Genomic DNA, 26,957 nt, shown 5'->3' with positions numbered 1-26,957 from the left:
CATAACGTTTTGCATTGTTGCCAAAAAGTTCAATTTTGGTTTCATCTGACCAGAGCACCTTCTTCCACATGTTTGGTGTGTCTCCCAAGTGGCTTGTGGCAAACTTCAAACAACACTTTTTATGGATATCTTTAAGAAATGGCTTTCTTCTTGCCACTCTTCCATAAAGGCCAGATTTGTGCAATATACGACTGATCGTTGTCCTATGGACAGAGTCTCCCACCTCAGCTGTAGATCTCTGCAGTTCATCCAGAGTGATCATGGGCCTCTTGGCTGCATCTCTGATCAGTCTTCTCCTTGTATGAGCTGAAAGTTTAGAGGGACGGCCAGGTCTTGGTAGATTTGCAGTGGTCTGATACTCCTTCCATTTCAATATTATCGCTTGCACAGTGCTCCTTGGGATGTTTAAAGCTTGGGAAATCTTTTTGTATCCAAATCCGGCTTTAAACTTCTTCACAACAGTATCTCGGACCTGCCTGGTGTGTTCCTTGTTCTTCATGATGCTCTCTGCGCTTTTAACGGACCTCTGAGACTATCACAGTGCAGGTGCATTTATACGGAGACTTGATTACACACAGGTGGAATGTATTTATCATCATTAGTCATTTAGGTCAACATTGGATCATTCAGAGATCCACATTTTTTTGAAATATCCAATAAATGTCGTTCCACTTCATGATTGTGTCCCACTTGTTGTTGATTCTTCACAAAAAAATACAGTTTTATATCTTTATGTTTGAAGCCTGAAATGTGGCAAAAGGTCGCAAAGTTCAAGGGGGCCAAATACTTTCGCAAGGCACTGTATTTGTATTGCTTTTAATCTTTTTAAATGAATTTCTTATTAACACTTTGTTCTAGCTAGCTATTTGTGTAGGTGGCTATCAAGTAAACCCAATGATAATAGATTGAGGGGGATTGGTTGGTTATGAAATGGGTTAGTTCTGCACTTTTTGACATCACTAGCTTTTGTTTTTTCCAGCAGCACACAGATGCAGGAACAGGTGTGCCACTCATTCTGTCTGGGTGTCAGCACAGCTACTCACAATCCAGTGTGTTTGGAGTGCCTTTCAAGACCATCCAGCAGCAAGGAAAGAACATGCGTCAGTTTGGGGTTGTCTTATCTATTTCAAAAACCTGCCAACTAGGGTTACCTAAAATTGCTTAACTACCAGACTACGCCAGCTCCTGTTTAATGTTTCCACCTTAACCAGTGGAAGACGGGTGCGTGACAGACCACATACTGGATCATGAGCAATGCAATGGACCAGGTAACGCTTTATAAAACACAAATAGCAATGTTAATTAAATACCTGGATGGTGACTTGAGCACGGCTCAGACAAATACCTAGGACTTCAAATCATGTACCGTCACTAAGAGCATTAAATTACACATGACAAATCTATCTGGCGAAGCCACCATCATCACAAACATGGGGAAGCATGAGTGACACTGAGCAAGACCTACAAACAATAGCCGACAACCCTGAACGCAGGGCAAACTGTTTAGGATGGACACCACAACGTGCTTGCGCCAACCAGAGCTCTACAGCTCAGACCTTTGTAGTTTGGACCGACAACTTCCATCTTATACTCCAGTGACCCGAATACAGGTGCACCACAGGCTATGAAAAGAGGCAGAGCATAGTTAGGGGATGCTCCAATTACAGAAGGGTGGTTAAAAAAAAGTTAATACAATTAAGCACAGCAAATTGCCAAGTCACAGCACACATGAAATTAAAATCAATAATTTGAGAGAGCATGCAAAGATCATTGATAATACAATTCGTAGAAGAGCTAAAGTCCAACCTATGACGTATAGAACAGCTAGTGTCCTGTGGTGGAAGTACATCAGTGTCGACATCCGTCCTGTACTAAAAAAAATATAACACTAAAGTTAAGTATCAGGATGGTGAGGTCTCACGATACAGACTATGCTGCTGGGAAGAGCATTGCACCAGTTGGGGGTGAGCGCATTCTTCAGTAGACTTCAAAACAGCTAGTGTTCTACCCATCCTGTTCATATACTCAAAAGATATAACAGGTACAGGGAAGTATCATGTTTAAGTTCTCGTCAGGGTACAGGCTGTGCGGCACACAGTGCAAGCAAGCTCTGGTGTAATAACCCCATTACATTGTCGGGTTGATAGTCAGGTTAAACTGCATTAGCAACAATTAGAGTAATGTATACAGGACGATAACAAGGCAGAGTTCTATGACAGACTGAGCTGGCAGACTTTACACCTCATGCTGATCTGTGTAGATCGTAAATGTCACCGGAATACTGAAAAGACTGATCCAACCAGTTTAGTTAAATGTGCATAAAAATAGCTTTATTTCCAAATAAATCAGAACATGCATGCAGAAATCAATGATTCATTGACTTCTCCACTCAATTGGTGATTCACATATCTTGTGACAAAAGCAGCAGATTTTTCCCCATGCAAATGACACATGGCTCAATTCAGTTCCCCTGAACAAGTACATAGCAATCCTTCTACAAAACATAAATATATACGGCTTAAAAATGTCAAGAAAAACATAAAAATGTACAAAAAAAAAAAGAAAAAAAAGTTAAAACTATTTGCTTCTTGAACTAGTGTATATAAAACATTTAAATCAAATACAACAGCTAATAGAGGGAAAAGCCCCAACCTGAAAGGCAATACAATTTGATAGTTAAATTGAACAAGTACTCTAAAACATTGGACAGAAAAAGTTAGTACTAGCATTGGTAGTTAAACGTGTTTCCCACTATAGGCTTCTTAGTAGGGATGTGGATCTTTCACAACGATTCAATACGCATCTAGATAGTTGGGCTCCAATATGATACAGGAATTGTGTGTTTTAGTTTGAAACGAGTCAGTACGATTCAGTTTGATTAGAGGAACAAATCGATGCGATTCGGTTCACTAACATTTGTTACATAAAACACATTCATTTCCCATTCTAAATTCAAATCTGCTGCTGATAGCGCTCATAAGCTGAGTCTCCGAGCTGACGCGTGTGTAAAACGTATAAGTCTACTGTATGTAGGCACCAGAGCTGAGCCATTAGGAAAACTGGGCATCTACCGCCCGCCTATCGGGTGGATAGCTTTTTGTCAATTTAGTGATTTTCTGACTGATGCATACCACTGTACATTTGGAACGGTTGTCAAACATTTGGACCAGGGCCGCTCTGTATCAGTGAATCAATACATCCCGACTTCTTAGGCATGAAGAAACCAATTATTCCAAGCATTTACAGTAATGTTAGACAAAGTATAAAATATTTGGTAAATAAACATCTGCCAAGAAATTGCTAGGTTCAAAGTTCATAATTTTATTAAAATGGCTATGTACAGTGATAATTGTTTTATGTCAACAGCGATAAACCATAATCTGTTCAAATAGCTTAGTTTACAAGCATTGTAATCACTGAGATGAGGTCTGACAAACTGAGCGCACCAATCATGTGTTGTTGTGTTGCTCGTTTTTACAAATAATTGTGGTGTGTGGATGAGTGGGTGTATTCACACAGCGATTTGTCCTAGGAATAAAAGCATGTTGATTTCTGTACTGTCCAAATAAAACACAGCCTGGAGAATCAAGCTTGGTCCCTGCTATATTTATAGAGTAGCATGTATCAAGGTATTTTCATCAATCTGGAATTCACTTCAGACTTAATCTGTTTGACAAAATACATTTGAATCTAAACAGAACCCGTCATGATTTCCCTACAGGGATTATTTTTTTAAATATTGTAAAAGAAAATGCTACAGTAACAGACTTCTGTAGCACCAGTATGGGTATCAAGGTTCAGAGTAGGGGGGAGGAAAATAAATATCTGTACCATGTCACCTCACTGAGTGAAGTTGTCATTGCACCTTGTTAGTGTCATAAAATAGAGTGTGGGAGAGAAAAGTCAAGATTTCACCCAATATCTTTCCTGTAGGAAAAAAAAAAGGGGGGGGGGGGCTGACAGTTAAAATGTTGATTCCGTTTCAAATGAAACACTTTAGAACTTGTGGTGGAATAGGAAAAGCAGTTTGTTTGGTGTTGTTTTCTCCCTCTGGGACTTCCTAGCTTTACAGTAAGCAGGCAAGAGGAGAGGTTTGCTTTCGAGAGGCACTGGAGAGCCCGACGAAGGTGGGCTTTAGGCGTAGATCTCCGTTGTCGGAGCCTTTTTGTAAATGGGCTTCTTTCCCAGGTCGTAGCTGCCTTCGTCCTTCTTCTTCATGCGATAGATGAGCAGAAGGACGAGGAAGACGGCAAAGAGCAGCCCCACTGCTCCACCAGCAATCAGAGCTGAAACAAAACAGTGGAATTACAATTAGCTACAAAAGTACAGTGAAATCGAACTGCCACAAATACTTTAGTGAATCGATATGAAATTGATTTATTTAACTAGGCAAGTCAGTTAAGAACAAATTCTTATTTTCAATGATGGCCTAGGAACAGTGGGTTAACTGCCTGTTCAGGGGCAGAAAGACAGATTTGTACCTTGTCAGCTCGGGGATTTGAACTTGCGACCGTCCGGTTACTAGCCCAACGCTCTAACCACTAGGCTACCCTGCCGCCCCAAATAATTTAACCCTTTTCAAAGTTCAATAATAACAATTTGACTAGCCAAAATAAAGTTTAAGTGTGCTGCTGCCCCACCTGCTAGGACCTCTGTTTTTCTGAAGATGCTCTCCTCCCCCGCATGGGCCATCAGTACATTTGATGGGTACTCCTCGGGTTTGGGAGCACCCCGCACTGACACTTCATTGTTCTTCTGGACCAGTTCAATCTCATTCGGTGTGGGTTTGGACCTCAGGGGTATGTCCAGGTCTGGAATCTTGTTGTCGTTCATGTCAGGCTATGAGCAACAAACAGAATTATACCTACTTGAACTATAAAGAGGAAACGTGGCTCTCATTTCATACATGATAGCTAATTATGAGTAATCTTACCTTTGTCATGGTATTGTCATTTTTGATTGTAATAGTAGTTACTGAAGAGAGAAGAAAACAAGTTAGAATATAATGAAATATTGTTATCAGCTTTTTAAAGCAAATTAGCAGATCTTTGCAAACACCAACCTCCATCTCCAGAGCCAGAGAAGTCTTCATCGTCCCTTTCATCCTCATTGTCAAATGTGTCGTGCTCCTCATCGAGGAAGCCAAAGTCGGAGCCGTTGGGGGCGTCGTCACCAGACGCAACAGGCTCGTCGTGCGACGCGGCTTGGGTCGTCTTCATGGGCATCCATGTCTCAGTCTCCCGCACCTGCTGGCCCAAACACAGCACTTAGAGGCAGAATAAGAGATCCCAGCTGGCGTACGGCTACTTTTCAAAAAACACTTTTCAACTGTGGAGAAAGTCTAAGCCTACATTCCAACAACTGCGGTATAGAGTGAACCATAAATCTATTTTACACATTAAATCTGCTTAAATAATTACCGTCACCTACAATGGTTAATTCTCATACACTGTGGGTTATATAATACATTTTAAACTCCTGAAGTTGCAGTACAACTTTTCCTACCCGAGCCACTGAACTTTGTACAGCAAGTTCCCCTAAAACTTCTGCTTAACCTTGGTAAAAACTTTCACACAAGTTAACAGGAAGTGAGTGGGCCTCTGACTAATCTTTTTGACAGAAAAGGTAAGACAGGAGGTGACCAACTAAAGTAAAGAAGTCACTCATTTTCCTGTTTAACCCTACACTTAATTAAAGTTGGCCTTTCAAAACAGACACAGAACTAGTCACCAGTGACAGGGTCCACAAAAACCACACGTCTTTGACATTCAAACCTCAAGTTCCCCCTTCATTCCCTTAACCACCAAACACTTAAAAAGGAATGGTTCAGGCAAAATGTATATTTGGGTCAAGTTAGCCTTGAGTTGTGGCTGAATGCCCATGGTGACAGAATCCACAATAATCCATTATTTAGTTATCATTGTTAGGATTCAGGACTAAAACAGCCAAAACAGATGTTAGCAAAGCTGCACTACAGGCAGAAACTTCCCCCCCAAAAATGTTAAAAGTATTGAAGCAACCAAACTTAATACTCTAATTCCATCAAGCCACTGGTGAAGTTTCACAGCTCTGGTAAATCAATCCGCTTCTGGGTACCCGATGGAATACAACTTTATTGGCCACGTTACAGCGAACAGAAACGGCTGTGAGACTACATGGGGAAATAGTTTGTTGAATGACGAAGTTCGTGACAAATGATTGGCATTTTGCGCATAAACAATTCCTTTAAACTCGACCAACTTAGTTTGAAGTGTTTGCGGAACTTTGGGCTTGCGGTGCATCATTGATAACATTAGTTTGGCCATTTACATGAAAGAATTTGGACAATACTGTAGCCAGAAGTAAATAAGGGATTATTGTGGATTCTGTCACCATGGGCCTTCAGACAAGGTAAGGTAAAAATACATTATGCCTGAACTATCCCTTTAATGTAATCTAGCCAAAATTAAGTTAATCATGATGGGCTTGACTGGATTTAACATGATTGAAAGACAACTTTTGCTAATCACATTAGCACACTTAATTTCATTTCCCATTTGCTGAGTAAGCATTGTGAATGCGATTAAACCGCAGAGCAATTGAATGGCCAGATCCAATTAAAACACAAGCAACAGGGCCAAGGTGCAAAAAAAGATTCCTGAAGTACATTTAGGCAGAACGTGTTTGGGGTTGAAGTATTAGGCCTCTTGCACACTGGGCCTTGTCAGATGTCGTCACGCTAAGTTGGGTTAGCACTGATTGCTGAACAAGACACCAGAAACATGCAGCCGGTTGGATAACACCTGGCTCGACAAATATATGCCCCGTCTATGATTAATGAAACAGTCATGCATTATTCATTGTTCAGAGGCAAAGGAGGGGGAGGTCTAGTTTTTTTTTTTTACTGTTCTGGATGGCTGCTCAGGGCTGCCAGGGATACTGGAAGCCTTGTTCCTCTTTTAGCCAGGTGGTTCCTCTCTCTATCCTCCCCCCAAAAACATGCATCAAATCAAGTTACGCATTTATATTACATGTTACAGCATTCCATTGAACAAAAGAAAGCAACTTGGGCACATTTGAAATAATTCATTTTAAGCATTGCTGCTACGGTAATTCACTGACCGTGGTGGTGTGGGGGGGCCCCAGCAGTTTAACCGTGCTCTGAAATTCTGTTTCAAATAGTGTGGTTTGAAGTTAATCCCCTCTAAATTACATTTGAGGGAGACCAGGGAATGCCATTGTTGCCATCAGAATCTTCAAACAGGCAGCCATTTTCTCCTTGTGTTTGCACTGAGGTAGGGCTTGCACTCATGTCCTCAGCACTTCCGTGACAAAGGCCCTCTATGCTCAGAATTTTAACTAAGTACGATGCATCACCATTTAAAGTGGCAATCAACAATTGAAACAAAGTGCTCTCCCTGTGTTGGTAAAAAGCTGGGGATGGGACTGGTGAAATGTAACCACTCATTCATAGACAGAGCAATGGATGCAAGGACTGACCATCCATGATATCAAATTTATAGTTTTAACCATGTTTTTAGGCTAGTGCGTTTACATTTACTTTGTTTACAAACAGTAAAACAAGCTTATATTTTTGGTTCTGATGGGGTACGACAGTTGAACTAAGCTCATGCGGAATTAATAGGCTATTCTTCAAGAATTAATGGGTACATATCATTCATTTATAAGTAAAAACAAAATATAGCAACTTCTGATTGCCCCTTTAAACTCACATGGGCATCCACATGGCTACAGGGACTGATTTAGATACCCAGATCTCAAAAGGAGACTAATTTCTTCACTTCTTCATCGCGTTTCGAAGCAAATTCATCTCACTGGCACATCAGGGCACGCCTCTAGTCATACACATTCACCAGGCCTATATGGTACTTTTCCCAATGAAAACAAGGTTCAAATTCAATTTTGTTTGGTGAATACCTAATTTATATACAGTATTTGACCACAAACCACCAGATCTTTCCAAGTAGAACAACCCAGAAATGCACTACTTGAGCCCAACGTATGCTAAATGACAATTCAACTGCCAGAGTTGGGGCAGAGGGGAAATTTTTCACACAAGCACTAGACAAAACCCCTTCTTTCAGTTCCAACATTCCATCCTCTAAAGGGATTTTATAGCCCAATGGACAGCAATGCAGAAACCATTATTAGCCTACATCCTGGTGAAAGTGTTATGTTCTCTCCACAGCCTGGGCATTCAATTCAAGCCCACCAAGAAAGAAAAAAGGCTCCTTCTAGTGAAAATGATCTCATGCTTAATTATAAACATGCATTCCAACAAAAATAGCCATGTGCCCAGTAGTGCCAAAAATAATCATTTTGATAGCAGATAAAGGCCTGAAAATAGTGTGTAGGCCTAAGTCAGAATGGATAACAAGAAACAGAACATTGCTGACATATTACAAATGTAAAAAAAAAAAAAAAAAATTAAAAAACGACATTTCATCCAAGTCAGCTCCAGAGAGTAATTTTAGTGTCTTAGAAAAACAGGGCTCTGCTGGTAGGCTATGCCAAAAATACACTAGAATGATAAACCACAGAATGTAAGAAGGGATGCTCGTTAAGCTGACAAGGAAAGACTGATGTAAATAGAGGTCAATTGGTATGACACATGGCACTGATTAAAATACAATGAAAATGCATCAAAGTACTGTGCATAATGGTATAGGCCCATTGTTCCATTCTTCGGCTCGAAGTCCTGATGAGCTTAAGAATAAAAACAGACATTCACCCATAAACTTAAGATGGATGAAAGGAATGAGGCTTGACATAGTTAGGCTAAGTAGCCATCAAAGTAATAACAAAAAGGCAGGCACACAAGTGATCAGAGGACTTTTTTTGGTGAGAAAAGCAGAAGCAAGCTTCTGGTCCACTAGCTGGGAAGCTTGGCTAATGAAAGTACCCTGGCCATTTAGATCTGTCCAAATCCTGAAGAGGGCCATTCAAGGTCCACAGAGGTCAAATTCCACAGGAAAACACAAAAGGGAAAATGAGAGGGGCAGCCTCTGCATGGTTTTGAGGAATGTAACAGATTCAACTTAGGCTGCAAGGAACCTCATTGTGGAGACCAGCTTGTTTAATGTGTGCTACCACATTTAGAAACTTCTCCCCAGAGGTGTAGGCTAGGCTATCAAAACAATGGCCCAACTGGAAAAACTTGTAACAGAGCCCTGTTGTCGTTAAACTGGAAAATGATTTATTAGAATGCAGCCTTAATCCTCCTTTTCATCTCATTTAACACACGATTTACTTAACAAAAAGGCACATGTCAATAGTTTTTTTTTACTGTTTTGTTCTCCATATTCTTCGCTTTTTTAAACAAAAAGGTTCAATCATTTCCATTTCATTCGGTTTCTCCCCGTGAGCTCAATGTGCCGTTTTTCTAGGTATAAATCAGATCAACCCCGAACTGTGTGATACAGTAGGGAATTGTAGTTTCTAACAGGCCAATATTCAACATAGTCTAGCGTGGAAAACGTGGTAATTAACTATAACGACCATAATCCACTGCCTGTCTATTTGTCCGATCTGTGTGGGTCAGACAGAGATAAGTGCGATAGTGTAGTTGCGTCTTGAGGCATCTCTACTTGAAAATACATGATTTAAGTCAGGGATGGGCAACTCCAGTCCTTGGGGGAAATGTATTTCAGAAGAACAGAATGAGTTGGTCTACTGTATGTTAGTTATCAGGCTATGAGCCATGTCATAGGCAGTAGGCTTGTTCATTCAGCTGACAAGAAAAATAACTGAATAAAATAGAAAGGAAATGTTTCCTATTAGTGCGAAAGTGATCTGAAACAGGTCCCATATGCTAGATGTAGAGTTATTTGACAACTTACGGTGTGAATGTTACAAACCTTATGTGTGTCTTAAATCAAAACATACGAATGTCTGTTTTGCATGTAGCAACAAAAAAAAAAGAAGCTTGCACTCTGATCCTCATCTCAGGCTGTTCTCTCAAGTGATCATATTTTCACCCATCAGATTATTCTCATCTGTAATAATCAGGGATGCACGATATAAAAACCAGTGAACATATCGGAGTCGGACGATTTTAGCTAAAAATGCAGTCTCCCTAACACCCCGATGTCAAAGCTGATGTGCATACCTATATAACGTAGGTAGGTACATGACGTAATGGCGCCGCGTAAAATGTTGCACTATATGTGCCACATAGCACTCTTAAACTAGCCCACAATGTCTGCTGTGTGGATCTAGCAGTCAACGAGTCGAGCAGTCATTTGAAAGAGTAACAAAATTTCAGCGAGACAACGCAAATCCATTAAAGCCAAGATAAAGGAAATCATTGCCCTTGACAATCAACCGTTCTGTCGTGAAGCTAATAGCAACATCACCCACGACATACATACATACTATGGAATGCCATTTGGGTCTTTGAGTGTCAAAAGATACAGTAGCAATGTCAAAGCTGTACAAAGCCTGCAAACAAGCAAACACCGGCCACGAACGATGTGTTTACAATACCACATTGGTAATAAAGCATCGTTGGTACGACCACAACTTCTGGGGTAGCTAGCTTGAGCTTGGTACCTAGCTAGCACCAATACAACCTTGCCATTGGCTACACCCACTGCAACACCCAACACTTAAGACCCATTAAGTTTTTTTTTTTTTTTAACTGACTTTGACAATATTAATTTATAAATGTAACTTCATGACATGCAGTACTTTGGGGTGGACCCTCGTGTCAATCAATGAGAAAAGATTTTAAATAGACAAAATGGCGGCGTACACGTTTTGGGATAACGTTTTGGGATAATGTAAATGAACCACCCGCAACTGGATATTTTTGAAGACATGTTTGACTGAATCAAGGATGAATATAGTATTGCCAAGTTAAGACTGGTCGAAGATTATTCTTGCTACCCCAAACAGTACCTATCCCATAAAGGGTAATGGAGAATCACATTAGCCCTTTACAGTTCTGTATCTATGTATTCAAAAGACTAGATTTGACAATAAGCACCTATCCTTAGGGCAGGGTCTGCTGAGCAGGGCATTAGCATATTGCCTCCATGTAGCCCAGTAAGTCTCACTGGATGGTGTCTAGTTAGCCTATAACCATTCTGTTTCATCCCCTTCCCGACATCTGACAATTTCTGACAATTAAGCCGACAGGACTGGACACTGTCACGCAATTCTCTGATGTTGTCAGATTACATAAAATAGCACAAGGAAGTACACCTACATCCTGGTATGTGCACGTTTGCTTAATTTGGACTCCGAAGTGGCGCAGCGATCTAAGGCACTGCATCTCAGTGCTAGAGCCATCACTACAGACCCTGGTTTGATTCCAGGCTGCATTACAACAGCCCGTGATTGGGAGTCCCATAGGGCGGCACATAATTGGCCCAGCATCGCCCGGTTAAGGTTTGCCCAGGGAAGGCAGTCATTGTAAATAAGAATTTGTTCTTAACTGACTTGCCTAGTTAAATAAAGGTTAATACAAATAATAATCCACTTCCAAAAGTTATCAAACCAACTGTCCAAAAATGACAACCACACTGCATTAGGCATACTAAACCAACTGTCCAAAAATGACAACCACACTGCATTAGGCATACTGAATTGAGTCTAAACAATGATAGTGTTGAGCCATGTTACATGAAGTGTTGGTTTAATTTGATAATTGATTGCAGTCTTTATTTGGCAACTGATCAGCAATTAAACATCTATTAACTGCTGTAATTGAATATAGTAAAATGGAAATAGGTCAACAGTAATGGTCAAATTACAAGAGCCCAACTAAATATGGGTGTCCCTAGAAAAAGTTTCTTATAAACTGGGTGGTTCGATCACTGAATGCTGATTGGCTGAGAGCGTGGTATATCAGACCGTATACCACCTGTATGACAAAACATGTATTTTTACTGCGCTAATTACGTTGGTAACCAGTTTATAATAGCAATAAGGCACCTCAGGGGGTTGTGGTAATATACCAATATACGACGGCTAAGGGCTGTATCCAGACACACCACGTTGCATAAGAACAGCCATTAGCCAAGGTAAATTGGCTATACCACCCCACCCCCCGGGCTTTATGGCTTAAATCTAGCTTGCCCTCTTTGAGCTACATGTAATGGGGTTGTCACTTGTCATGATTATCATTCCACCTCACACCAGAAAGGAATTTAGCTACTTGTCTGACTAGCTAGTTATAACTATCACAATTTAAAACACCATTGCTTTCTCTTACGATGGAGAGGCCACAAACCATATGCCTTACTCTTTAGATAATAATTTTGGCCATTTAGCTGACTTTGCTAGGTAGGTAACGTTAACTGTACTGTAGCTAGTTATCCGGCTAGCTGACTAAACACAATTAGCTAGTTAAAGTTAAGACTGTTTTACAAAACACAGCATTATCTACATTGTGTAAACAGTTTAACAGCTAGCTAAAACAATAGTTACCTTAATTACCATTACATTAACCAGGTCGAAAACACTTCTCAATAACCATCATGTGTTGTTGGCTAACGTTAACTTAGCTAACTAAGTAGATAGCTAACTAGCCGATTAACAGCTACAGTCGCTAACGTTAGCATTGTCTTGGCTGTAGCCAGCTGAAGTAGTAAGGTTAGCTACACAAAAACAACGTGGTAAAGTTAGTTAGGCTAAGTAAACTAAAACGATCACAAGATAAAGTAAAAGTGAGTAACGTTAAACTAGCTATAACTAACGGTAGCTGAATTAACGTTACCCGGTGTTCTGTTAGCTAGCGAACATTACTTACCGACTCAGAGTAGACGGAGGCAAATAAAAACAACACGAGGAACACTTTGTGCATGTTTCTCTTGACCGTTTCTTCAACAAAAAGTGCTGTAAACTTGGGAAAAGAGTGGAATGAAAAGTCCTACAAACACACTCGAAAGTTCACGTTGCCCACTGTATCACCTTGCTATTACACAACTTGTATCTTCCAATTCAGTCAGTCACTGATTCAATCTACAAACTACTTCGGATTGATATATTTTGTATCGCACTTTACACTCCACCCCCTGTAACAGCAACCAATAAGAGCTACGCAAAGGTCCTACTCTCCCTTCGTCATAATTTACCGTAAACTCGTGCTCCGAACCAGTCCCCAGACTCAACAGGTTATTTATTAGAACATCTTTACTTAAGCAGTCGATTAGCAAATTATTGAATGTAGAATAATGTAGCTACGATATCATTCATGTTCTTGGTGGGAATTGTAATGTGGCTCATCTAGCGATAATTGCTATAATATTATCATTAATAATTTGTGGCACTTTAGACTCGATGCTCAATTGAAATTGTCATGCATTGTTTTACCTATCTTCCCCTCACTTGTTTATCTCCATGATGACATAAAGAAAACAGAAAATTACATTTATTTAGAGGGGAAGAGACGAAGCCAGAATCTTTGATTTACTGTAAAATGTGTGCCACTCCTCATGGAAAGTCCGTTCATGGATTTTTTTTTACTCACGTAATCTTCCGGTAAACCCTCCCCTTGCGCGTCATAACTGTTTGTGTAGAAGCGAAACCCCGCAGACCTAATAAGATTTCATGTCCACCACAACAGCTCTTAAGTTATCATATCCACTCAATTGTTATTGTAGGAGTTTGATGAAACTTTGAAGGATTGTAGACCCATCCAGTGGTAACAGTAGTGGGATAGATTTCCATCAACATGTTTAAAATATATAAGTAGCTAGTCACAAACAAAATATGTGTTGTTGTGCAAATATACAATGCAACCAAATGTGGTCAAATATGTTTTTGTGAACGTGACAACATTTGTGACTCCACAGATGACATTTGTGACCTGCATTGTACATATTTGTGACTTGAATTACATTTATGAGGTGCATTAAGTCTGTGACTGCCATCCAGTGGGGAACCCAGAGGGCCTTCTAAAAAGGTATACATTTTTTAAATTAAAATTTGTTTAAAAAAAATTGTCTTGGCAAATGAGAAATGCTCACTAACAGGGATGTAACAAATTTGTGCACAACATTTGAGAGATATAAGCTTTTTCTGGGATCTTAGCTCATGAAACATGGGACCAACACTTTGTCTGTTGCGTTTATATATATTTTTTTTTTTCAGCATAACATGAAATATATTTTAATATAATTATAGCCTATACTGTATTCATATTTCTAATACAGTTATCTCGGTTTTCATTTAATCATATTTGTATCCTTTGCTTGTTAGCAACAATTGCAAAGAAATTGGCAACTTTGTATTTGTTGAAACACATTCATTGTGAAGTTATCAGAGATCATAGAAAGACAGATAAACATCTGGATTTTATGTTTGGCGGAGATCTTTGTATAAAGTGACGTGGATGGGCAAAAAAGCATCTAACGTTGCACTTAACCGTTCTCCAAGTGGTCTGAAGCAGTCGTTAAATAACAAGTGTTTTTAAGAAAAACTTGAGTAACGATGGTTTTGGGAAACCGCTCAGAGATTTAACGATGCTCCTTCCAAAGTCTTAATGATGAATTTAGCTTTAAGATATTTTATGAAATGGGGCCAGAACATCACTATAGGTCCGAGCTCCCTGCCATCCAGGACCTCTATACCAGGCAATGTCAGAGGAAAGGCCTAAAAAGTTTTAAAGATTCCAGCCACCCGAGTCATAGACTGTTCTCTCTGCTACCGCACGGCAAGCGGTGCCGATGCACCAAGTCTGAAACCAACAGAACCCTGAACAGATTCTACCCCCAAGCCATAAGACTGCTAAATAGTTAAAGGTGCAATATGCAGGAATCTCTCTGTCATTTCCTGGTTGCAAACATTCAAATAATTTGTCTAATTTCAGTTTATGTGACAAAACAAGCAATGTATAGTGTAGAGAATCATTGTATAATCTAAACCGCTGTGAAATATAATATTGTATTTTCAGCTGTTTGAAGTTGGTGTACAAAACCGAAAGTAAAAAATGATTTTTTTTTAACTTTCAGAATGGGAAGCATAGATATAGCACACATAGAACATATCTACTACTTCTTAGATTTGCTTTCAATGTGGATGACATATCTATAACTCACATTTCTATGTGCATTTGGTCAGGTCGCCCAAAAAGTTACATATTGTAGCTTTAACCAAGTAGCTACCGTAACTATTTGCATTGAGTCTTTTTGCAGTAACCTTTTTGACTCATCACTTATAGTTGAAGTCGGAAGTTTAAATACACTTAAGTTGGAGTCATTAAAACTAGTTTTTCAACCACTCCACAAAATTATTGTACACAAACTATAGTTTTGGCAAGTCGGTTAGAACATCTACTTTGCGCATGACGCAGGTAATTTTGCCAACAATTGTTTACAGACAGATTATTTCACTTATAATTCACTGTGTCACAATTCCAGAAGTTTACATACACTAAATTGACTGTGCCTTTAAACAGCTTGGAAAATTCCAGAATTTGATGTCATGGCTTTAGAAGCTTCTGATAGGCTAATTGACATCATTTTAGTTATTTGGAGGTGTACCTGTGGATGTATTTCAAGACCTACCTTCAAACTCAGTGGCTCTTTACTTGACATCATGGTAAAATCAAAAGAAATCAGCCAATAACTCAGATTTGTTTTTTTTTAAGACAAGTCTGGTTCATCTTTGGGAGCAATTTCCAAATGCCTGAAGATACCACGTTCATCTGTACAAACAATATTACGCAAGTATAAACACCATGGGACCACGCAGCTGCCATACCGCTGTCATACCGCTGTAGAACTGTTTGGCCATAATGACCATAGTCATGTTTGGAGGAAAAAGGGGGAAGCTGGCAAGCCGAAGAACACCATCCCAACCGTGAAGCACGGGGGTGGCAGCATCATGTTTTGGGGTGCTTTTCTGCAGGAGGGACTGGTGCACTTCACAAAATAGATGGCATCATGAGAAAGTACAATTTTGTGAACATATTGAAGCAACATCTCAAGACATCAGTTAGAGCTTGGTCGCAAATGGGTCTAACAAATGGACAATGACCCCAAGCATACTTCCATAGTTGTGGCAAATGGCTTAAGGGCAACAAAGTCAAGGTACTGGAGTGGCCATTACAGCGCCCTGACCACAATCCCTTTGAAAATGTGTGGGCAGAACTGAAAAAGCATGTGCGAGCAAGGAGGCCTACAAACCTGTCTGTTACACCAGCTCTGTCACTTATTGTGGGAAGCTTGTGGAAGGCTACCTGAAATGTTTGACCGAGGTTAAACCATTTTAAGGCAGTGCTACCGAATTCTAATTGAGTGTATGTAAACTTCTGACCAACTGGGAATGTGATGAAAGAAACAAATGCTGAAATAAATCATTCTCTCTTCTTTTATTCTGACATTTCACATTCTTAAAATAAAGTCTTTACTAGGATTAAATGTCAGGAATTGTGAAAAACTGAGTTTATATGTATTTGGCTAAGGTGTAAGTAAACTTCCGACTACAACTGTAAATGTTGATTTGAAATATTTTGGACATCAGAGGAATCTTGAGGGAATGCTATTTGAGTCAGAAAAGGATATTCTTATGATAGGTAAGATATACAAACCTTGCAGAGAGCCTATCCAAATGACAATCTCATAGAAAAAAAATATAAACCATTGGAACCAAGACTTAAAGATAACTGATATCGGCACAAAACGGAGGGAATTTTGGAAGATAACTAATGAAATTACAGTTAACGAATATGTCTGCTTAGTCCACTATAAACTAATGTATAGAATTTATTACACAAGACAAAATTCACAAATTCTATAGCATGAATGCAGTCATGTCTTAAGTGTACAACTAACAATGACTAAATTGTCCATACATTCTGGGAATGCTATAAAATCGAAAATTTATGGGCAGAGTTCTAAAGTTGGCTGTCAGAAGTATTAGAATGTAAATTTACTTTTAATCTGTCTGTTTTCATATTTCAAAACATGGCATACAGTATGAGGTTGGACGATACTTTTCTCATGAATCATCTTGACAAAAATGTATACTTAAAAGCTGGAAATCAACCAATCCTCCAATGTTAACACAATGGAAAGGTCAAATTCTTTATTATATAACTGTTGAAAGAGCATGAATGATTGAGAGAAACACAATGGTGCAGTTTGAGGACATGTGGTGGAGAGTGATGTGGGTGCTTGAGATGGGGATGTGAGCAGGTGGGTTTGGACAGGGGTCATGTTGTGGATGTTTGTGTATGTTGTGTATTGTAAAAATAAAAATAAAATCTTACCAAAAAAATGAAACGCATGGGGTCTTTGACAGGCAGTTAACAAGTTTTCTGTTGATATCTAAAAAAAACTGATGCAAGAGGGCATCAAAATTGCTAGCATAATAAGTAAGTTGCCTCAGGGATTCAAACCAGCAACCTTTCAGTTACAGGCCCAACGCTCTTAACTGCTAGGCTACCTGCTAGTGGTGCAAGTTTGTCAGCTGTTTGTGCAACTGCCAGCTATTTTTATTTTTTATTTCACCTTGTAGGCAACTTGAGAACAAGTTCTCATTTACAATTGCGACCTGGCCAAGAATAAAGCAAAGCAGTTCGACACATACAACAACACAGAGTTACAGTAGAAAAATAAGTCTATATACAATGTGAGAAAATGAGGTGAGATAAATACAGTAAATACAATATAGCAAGTAAAACACTGGAATGGTAGATTTGTAGTGGAAGAATGTGCAAAGTAGAGATAGAAATAATGGGGTGCAAAGGAGCATAAATAAATAAATACAGTAAGGGGAGAGGTAGTTGTTTGGGCTAAATTATAGATGGTCTATGTACAGGTGCAGTAATATGTGAGCTGCTCTGACAGCTGGTGCTTAAAGCTAGTGAGGGAGATACGTGTTTCCAGTTTCAGAGATTTTTGTAGTTCGTTCCAGTCATTGGCAGCAGAGAACTGGAAGGAGAGGCGGCCAAAGGAAGAATTGGTTTTGGGGGTGACCAGAGAGATATACCTGCTGGATCGTGTGCTACATGTGGGTGCTGCTATGGTGACCAGCGAGCTGAGATAAGGGGGGACTTTACCTAGCAGGGTCTTGTAGATCACCAGGAGCCAGTGGGTTTGGCGACGAGTATGAAGCGAGGGCCAGCCAACGAGAGCGTACAAGTCGCAGTGGTGGGTAGTATATGGGGCTTTGGTGACAAAACGGATGGCACTGTGATAGACTGCATCCAATTTATTGAGTAGGGTATTGGAGGCTATTTTGTAAATGACATCGCCGAAGTCGAGGATCGGTAGGATGGTCAGTTTTACAAGGGTATGTTTGGCAGCATGAGTGAAGGATGCTTTGTTGTGAAATAGGAAGCCAATTCTAGATTTAACTTTGCATTGGAGATGTTTGATGTGAGTCTGGAAGGAGAGTTTACAGTCTAACCAGACACCTAGGTATTTGTAGTTGTCCACATATTCTAAGTCTGAACCGTCCAGAGTAGTGATGTTGGATGTGCGGGCAGGAGCAGGCAGCAATCGGTTGAAGAGCATGCATTTAGTTTTACTTCTAATTAAGAGCAACTGGAGGCCACGAAAGGAGAGTTGTATGGCATTGAAGCTCGTCTGGAGATTGCATAGTGGAGAAGGTATGGTGGGATTCGAAATTGTCGGTGATCTGTTTGTTGACTTGGCTTTCGAAGACCTTAGAAAGAAAGGGTAGGATAGATATGGGTCTGTAGCAGTTTGGGTCAAGAGTGTGTCCCCCTGTGAAAAGGGGGATGACAGCAGCTGCTTTCCAATCTTTGGGAATCTCAGACGACATGAAAGAGAGGTTGAACAGGTTAATAATAGGGATTGCAAAATTTTCGGGCAGATAATTTTAGAAAGAAAGGGTCCAGATTGTCTAGCCCGGCTGATTTGTAGGGGTCCAGATTTTGCAGCTCTTTCAGAACATCAGCTGACTGGATTTGGGAGAAGTAAAAATGGGGAAGGCTTGGGCGAGTTGCTATGGGGGGTGCAGTGCTGTTGACAGGGGTAGGGGTAGCCAGGTAGAAAGCATGGCCAGCCGTAGAAAAATGTTTATTGAAATTATCAATTATAGTGGATTTATCGGTGGTGACAGTGTTTCCTATCCTCAGTGCAGTGGGCAGCTGGGAGGAGGTGTTCTTATTCTCCATGGACTTTACAGTGTCCCAGAACTTGTTTTGAGTTAGTGTTGCAGGAAGCAAATTTCTGCTTGAAAAAGCTAGCCTTGGCTTTTCTAACTGCCTGTGTATGTTGGTTTCTAGCTTCCCTGAAAAGTTGCATATCACGGGGGCTCTTCGATGCTAATACAGAAAGCCATAGGATGTTTTTGTGTTGGTTAAGGGCAGTCAGGTCTGGAGAGAACCAAGGGCTATATATGTTCCTCGTTCTAAATTTCTTGAATGGGGCATGTTTATTTAAGATGGTGAGGAAGGCATTTAAAAAAAAAAAAATCAGGCATCCTCTACTGACGGGATGAGATCAATATCCTTCCAGGATACCCCGGCCAGGTCGATTAGAAAGGCCTGCTCACTGAAGTGTTTTAGGGAGCGTTTGACAGTGATGAGTGGAGGTCGTTTGACAGCTGACCCATTACGGATGCAGGCAATGAGGCAGTGATCGCTGAGATCTTGGTTGAAAACAGCAGAGGTGTATTTAGAGGGAAGGTTAGGATGATATCTATGAGGGTGCCCGTATTTACGGCTTTGGGGTGGTACCTGGTAGGTTCATTGATAATTTGTGTGAGATTGAGGGCATCAAGCTTAGATTGTAGGATGGCTGGGGTGTTAAGCATGTTCCAGTTTAGTTCGCCTAGCAGCACGAGCTCTGAAGATAGATGGGGGGCAATCAGTTCACATATGGTGTCCAGAGCACAGCTGGGGGCAGAGGGTGGTCTATAACAGGCGGCAACGGTGAGAGACTTGTTTTTAGAGGTGGATTTTTAAAAGTAGAAGTTCAAATTGTTTGGGTACAGAACTGGACAGTAGGACAGAACTCTCTAGGCTATCTTTGCGGTAGAGTGCAACACCGCCCCATCTTCTCTGAAAATGTTGTGGAACGGAAATGGCGCCACACCAAACTGGAAGTCTTCCGACTAGCTTGGAAAGACAGTACCGTGCAGTATCGAAGAGCCCTTACTGCTGCTCGATCATCCTATTTTTCCAACTTAATTGAGGAAAATAAGAACAATCTGAAATTCCTTTTTGATACTGTCGCAAAGCTAACTAAAAAGCAGCATTCCCCAAGAGAGGATGGCTTTCACTTCAGCAGTTATAAATTCATGAACTTCTTTGAGGAAAAGATCATGATTATTAGAAAGCAAATTACGGACTCCTCTTTAAATCTGCATATTCCTTCAAAGCTCAGTTGTCCTGAGTCTGCACAACTCTGCCAGGACCTAGGATCAAGAGAGACACTCAAGTGTTTTAGTACTATATCTCTTGACACAACGATGAAAATAATCATGGCCTCTAAACCTTCAAGCTGCATATTGGACCCTATTCCAACTAAACTACTGAAAGAGCTGCTTCCTGTGCTTGGCCCTCCTATGTTGAACATAATAAACGGCTCTTTATCCACCGGATGTGTACCAAACTCACTAAAAGTGGCAGTAATAAAGCCTCTCTTGAAAAAGCCAAACCTTGACCCAGAAAATATAAAAAACTGTCGGCCTATATCGAATCTTCCATTCCTCTCAAAAATTTTAGAAAAGGCTGTTGCGCAGCAACTCACTGCCTTTCTGAAGACAAACAATGCACACAAAATGCTTCAGTCTGGTTTTATATACCCCATCATAGCACTGAGACTGCACTTGTGAAGGTGGTAAATTACCTTTTAATGGCATCAGACCGAGGCTCTGCATCTGTCCTCGTGCTCCTAGACCTTAGTGCTGCTTTTGATACCATCGATCACCACATTCTTCTGGAGGGATTGGAAACCCAAATTGGTCTACACGGACAAGTTCTGGTCTGGTTTAGATCTTATCTGTCGGAAAGATATCAGTTTGTCTCTGTGAATGGTTTGTCCTCTGACAAATCAACTGTAAATTTCAGTGTTCCTCAAGGTTCCGTTTTAATACCAGGTTCCGTTTCAGGACCACTATTTTTTTCACTATATATTTTACCTCTTGGGGATGTCATTCGAAAACATAATGTTAACTTTTACTGCTATGCGGATGACACACAGCTGTACATTTCAATGAAACATGGCCAAGCCCCAAAATTGCCCTCGCTAGAAGCATGTGTTTCAGACATAAGGAAGTGGATGGCTGCAAATGTTCTACTTTTAAACTCGGACAAAACAGAGATGCTTGTTCTAGGTCCCAAGAAACAAAGAGATCTTCTCTTGAATCTGACAATCAATCTTAATGGTTGTACAGTCGTCTCAAATAAAACTGTGAAGGACCTCTGCGTTATTCTGGACCCTGATCTCTCTTTTGAAGAACATATCAAGACTGTTTCAAGGACAGCTTTTTTCCATTTACGTAACATTGCAAAAATCCGAAACTTTCTGTCCAAAAATGATGCAGAAAAATTAATCCATGGTTTTGTCACTTCTAGGTTAGACTACTGCAATGCTCTACTTTCCGGCCACCCGGATAAAGCACTAAATAAACTTCAGTTGGTGCTAAATAAGGCGGCTAGAATCCTGACTAGAACCAATTTTTTTTATCATATTACTCCAGTGCTAGCCTCCCTACACTGGCTTCCTGTCAAGGCAAGGGCTGATTTCAAGGTTTTACTGCTAACCTACAAAGCATTACATGGGCTTGATCCTACCTCTCTCTCTGATTTGGTCCTGCCGTACATACCTACACGTACGCTACGGTCACAAGACGCAGGCCTCCTAATTGTCCCTAGAATATCTAAGCAAACAGCTGGAGGCAGGGCTTTCTCCCATAGAGCTCCATTTTTATGGAATGGTCTGCCTACCCATGTGAGAGACGCAAACTCAGTCTCAACCTTTAAGTCTTTACTGAAGACTCATCTCTTCAGTGGGTCATATGATTGAGTGTAGTCTGGCCCAGGAGTTTAAAGGTGAACGGAAAGGCTCTGGAGCAACGAACCGCCCTTGCTGTCTCTGCCTGGCCGGTTCCCCTCTTTCTACTGGGATTCTCTGCCTCTAACCCTATTACAGGGGCTGAGTCACTGACTTACTAGGGCTCTTTCATACCGTCCCTAGGAGGGGTGCGTCACTTGAGTGGGATGAGTCACTGATGTGATCTTCCGGTCTGGGTTGGCGCCCCTTGGGTTGTGCTGTGGCGGAGATCTTTGTGGGCTATACTCGGCCTTGTCTCAGGATGGTGAGTTGGTGGTTGAAGATATCCCTCTAGTGGCGTGGGGGCTGTGCTTTGGCAAAGTGGGTGGGGTTATATCCTTCCTGTTTGGCCCTGTCATGGGGGGTCATCGGATGGGGCCACAGTGTCTCCTGACCCCTCCTGTCTCAGCCTCCAGTATTTATGCTGCAGTAGTTTATGTGTCGGGGGGGCTAGGGTCAGTTTGTTATATCTGGAGTACTTTCCCTGTCCTATCCGGTGTCCTGTGTGAATTTAAGTATGCTCTCTCTAATTCTCTCTTTCTCTCTTTCGGAGGACCTGAGCCCTAGGACCATGCCCCAGGACTACCTGACATGATGACTCCTTGCTGTCCCCAGTCCACCTGGCCGTGCTGCTGCTCCAGTTTCAACTGTTCTGCCTGTGATTATTATTATTTGACCATGCTGGTCATTTGTGAACATTTGAACATCTTGGCCATGTTCTGTTATAATCTCCACCCGGCACAGCCAGAAGAGGACAGGCCACCCCACATAGCCTGGTTCCTCTCTAGGTTTCTTCCTAGGTTTTGGCCTTTCTAGGGAGTTTTTCCTAGCCACCGTGCCTCTACAAGGGCTATATAAATACATTTGATTTGATTTGATTTAGTTAGGGATGGAGATTTCAGAATTTTTGGTGGTCTTCTATTAACACATCTAATCTAACATCTAATAACACATCTTCTAATAGCACATCTAATAACACTAATAACACATCGGCAACTGCATGTGATAATCTGAGGGCATCGCCCAACCTTAACCCGCTAATATAGAAAATGCTTCTGCTAATAATTTGTGAGGCTATTTGTTAGTTAACGGTCTATAGTTAGACACAGTACCAGTCAAACATTTGGACACACCTACATTGTAGAATAATAGTTAAGACATAAAAACTATGAAATAACACATATGGAATTACGTAGCAACCAAAAAAGTGTTAAACAAATTATATTCCACCCATACGAGTTGCTGGCTCCATGTGGTGAGATTAGTGGAGACGAGGCAGTGAAGAGTCGTCTCCAGGTCCTGATTGGCTCGCTCCGACTGGCCGTTTGACTGGGGATGAAGACCAGAGGACAGGCTGGCCAACGACTCAATAATGGTGCAGAACGCCTTGCAGAACTGGGACGAGAACTGGGGACCGCGATTGGAGACCATGTCGACCGGCAAACCTTCCTTAGCTGAGGGCAACTTAGGAAGGGGAATACAATGGGTGGCTTTTGAAAACCGGTCCACTACCATAAGGATGGTGGTGTTGCCATCAAATGGCGGGATGGCCGTGACGAAGTCCAAGGATATATGGGACCAGGGGTGGTGAGGGACAGGAAGTGGTTGAAGGATGCCAGCCGGAGCATGCTGCGGAGTCTTGTTCTGTGCACACACAGTACAGGCGGCAACGAATGCAGAGACATCAGTAACCATGGTGGGACACCAAAAACGTTGTCAGACGAAATCCAAGGTCCGACGGGAGCCAGGATGACAGGTGAGTCTCGAGGAATGTGCCCATTCCAGAAGAGGAGCATCCGAGGTCTGGCTGGGAACACTATACCGTGCGGACCAGATTCTCGATATCCCCGACAATAGCAGCTGCTAGACAGGAAGTAGGGAGGATTGTGTTGGTGTTCGAGGGTGTAGTAGCGGGGCTGTACAGGTGTGAGAGCACACCAGGCTTCACATTCTTGGACCCTGGGAAATAGTGAAATGGAAGCGAGTGAATAACAGGGCTCATCTCGCCCTACCTGGCGCTTGGAGGTGCGAAGATATTCCATGTTCTTATGGTCCGTCCACACCAAAATGGCCCTTCTAACCCTCTAGCCATCTTGGCAGCGAGTAATTCTGGATTTTCCACATCGTAGTTCCTCTCCGCGAGGTTAAGGCAATGGGAAAGGAAGGAGCAGGCATGCAGCTTCTGGTCCTGGGCAGAGCGTTGCCACAGGACAGCCCCAACGTCGATGTCCGAGGCGTCGACCTGCACCACGAGCTGACAGGATGGGTCTGGATGGATTAAGATGGGGGCTGTAGTGAATCGCTGCTTGAGGTCAGAGAACGCCCGGTCAACTGCTGGAGACCATGTGAACGGCACCCTGGGAGAGGTGAGTGCAGAGTGGGGGGAAGCAAGTGTGCTGTAACCACGAATGAAACAACGGTAGAAATTGACAAACCCCAGGAAACGCTGCAGCTGCACTCTGGATGTGGTTTGAGGCCAATTCACCACCACTCTCACCTTGTCAGGATCCATCTGAACACTCTCTGCAGTGATGACACAGCCTAGGAAGGAGATGGTGGTGCGATGGATCTCACACTTCTCCACCTTCACGAACAGCTGGTTCTCCAGGAGATGCTGGAGGACCTGTCCAACATGGAGAATGTGTCAAGGTAGACAAAAACAAACAGTTCAACATGTCTCGAAGAACATCAATGATCAGGGCCTGGAACACTGTGGGAGAATTGGTCAGTCCGAACGGCATCTCCAGTTACTCATAGTGCCCGCTAGCCGTGTTAAAGGCAGTCTTCCACTCATCCCATTCCCGTTTCCGAACCAGATGATGAGCGTTCCAAATGTCCAACTTGGAGAAGATGGTTGCCCCCTGGAGAGGCTCGAAAGCTGAGGAGATCTGTGGTAGCGGGTAATGTCATTGAGACCCCCGGTAGTCAATACATGGATGCAGGGTCTTGTCCCTCTTCTCCACAAAGAAGAACCCTGATCCAGCTGGGTAGGAAGAGGGACGCATAAACCCAGCAGTGAGAAAGTCCTCAATATATGCTTTCATCGCTTTGGTCTCCAGAACCGACAGGGAATAGTCTCCCCCGAGGAGGTGTAGTGCCCGGGAGAAGGTTGATGGCACAGTCATAGGGCCGATGCGGAGGAAGCGAGATGGTACGGTCCATGCTGAAAACCAGTGAGGTTCTGGGCTTCTCCCAAGCCCGCAGGAAGACGTCCCGGGACAGGCAGCACCGACTTCAGGCATTGTGCATGGCAAAACAGGCTCCAACCCAGGATAGAACCAGTAGCCCAGTCGATCAGATGATTGTGCCTCTGGAACCAGGAGAACACCAAAACCATGGTCGCATGAGGAGATTCAATGGGCAGGAACTGCATACTCTCACTGGGATTCCCTGACACTCTCAGGTTAATGGGAAACATAATATGGGTGACTCTGCCAATAGAGCGCCCATTCAACGATCTATTGTCCATGGGAATGGAGAGGGGTTGTATGGGAATTCCCAGCTCCGACACCAGGGTGAAGTCCATAAAGCTCTCATCATCCCCAGAGTCAATGAGCACCCGGAAAGGTTTGGACCGGTCACCAAACAACAGGGTAGCATGAAGAGGGGTACGTGCATTGGAGGGTGGGAAACTGCCCATACGGCTCACCAGCGTTCTCGTACCTACTTGCTGAGCATGTTTTTTTAATGGACAGGTAGCTTAGAAATGTTCCGTAGCTCCACAATATAGAATATATGTTAAGTCTGCGTGAGCGCTCAGCCGGAGAAAATCTAGCCCTGTCCAGTTGTGATTCCCAAGAGAACTCGGGTGACATCAGGAGTCTTGATGTAGCTGGACCAGCTTACGAGCAGCCTCTGTCCCAGACAACAGAGAATCAAACACCTTCCGTACTTCTGCCACAAACTCCTCCCGACTGAGGCGGCTGTTGTTCCCACACCGCCGTAGCCCAGGCGAGTGCCCCCCCCGGACATCAGCATTATGAGGTACGCTATCTTTGAGCGGTCTGATGGGAACGAAGAAGGCTGCAGCTTGAAGATGAGGGAGCACAGGGAGAGAAAGGCCCGGCAGGTTCCAGAATCTCAAGCATAGCACTTCGAAGGAGGTAAGCGGGATTCTCGGGACACTGAGATAGGCTGGGAAGAAACACCATTGGTGGCAGTTGCTGAGAGTCTGGGGGATTAATTGTGTGGCGCTCTGCCTAGTAGGGAACCATTTCAGAATTGCTCCAGCAATGTCTCGAACGCATGGTCACGCTCTAACCACTAGGCTACCCTGTCACCCCATATGAGATGCAGACACAGGAGGTGGATAGTACAGTTCTCAGACGATTTATTGTAAACACAGGGCAGGCAAAGGGCAGGTAGAGGACAGGCAGGGGTTCGAGATCAGAGTCAGGCTGGTACAGGACGACAGGCAGGCTCGGGGTCAGGGCAGGTAGAGGATTGTAATTAGGTCAGAGTCAGGCAGATACAGGACGGCAGGCAGGCTTGGGTTAGGGCAGGAGGAATAGTCAGAACTGGGAAAACTAGGAAAAGAACTTGAGAAAAGGGAAGACGGGAAAGCATGCTGGTAAGACCTTTCAAGACAAACTGGAAACAAACAAACAGAGAACACAGGACTAAATGCACCAGGGATAATGGGCAACGCCTGGAGGGGGGAGCGGACAAGCAAAAAGACAGGTGAAGCAGATCAGGGTGTGACACATTGTCCTTTTTGCCTATGTGGACGTTAATTTTGTCTGCCCCTTCCCAAAAATATTTGGTGATTGGCATGTAGGCTATTTATTCACCTACAGTTAGGCCCTAAAGTTTAGGTTTACGCACTAATGAGAGCCTAAAAGAATGAAAAAACAAACGTTTGCTTATGGGGATCCTAATAATTCTAAATAAATCTAATCAATGTAGCCTATGTAGCCTACAATGCATTTGGAATGTATTCAGAATCCAATTATTTTTCCACATTTGGTTGTGTTACACCCT

The 26,957-nt window shown here is 42.2% G+C and overlaps 1 protein-coding gene across 1 annotated transcript; it reads right to left on the bottom strand.

Moving 5' to 3' along the window:
* Positions 1-2,308: 2,308 nt before the first annotated feature.
* LOC139413209 (syndecan-4-like) lies at positions 2,309-13,036 on the bottom strand. The gene is made up of 5 exons (XM_071160324.1): positions 12,755-13,036; positions 5,063-5,246; positions 4,934-4,974; positions 4,641-4,839; positions 2,309-4,286 (listed from the first exon to the last, which is right to left on the bottom strand). The coding sequence occupies exons 1-5, from the start codon at positions 12,806-12,808 to the stop codon at positions 4,135-4,137; spliced, it is 630 nt and encodes a 209-aa protein (XP_071016425.1). The 5' UTR covers positions 12,809-13,036; the 3' UTR covers positions 2,309-4,134.
* Positions 13,037-26,957: the final 13,921 nt, after the last annotated feature.

The sequence above is a fragment of the Oncorhynchus clarkii genome, chromosome 7, assembly GCF_045791955.1.
Source record: "Oncorhynchus clarkii lewisi isolate Uvic-CL-2024 chromosome 7, UVic_Ocla_1.0, whole genome shotgun sequence".
In the NCBI taxonomy this organism is placed as follows: domain Eukaryota; kingdom Metazoa; phylum Chordata; class Actinopteri; order Salmoniformes; family Salmonidae; genus Oncorhynchus; species Oncorhynchus clarkii.
The sequence above is the reverse complement of the archived record's forward strand: the minus strand, read 5'-3'. Positions and strand labels throughout refer to the sequence as shown.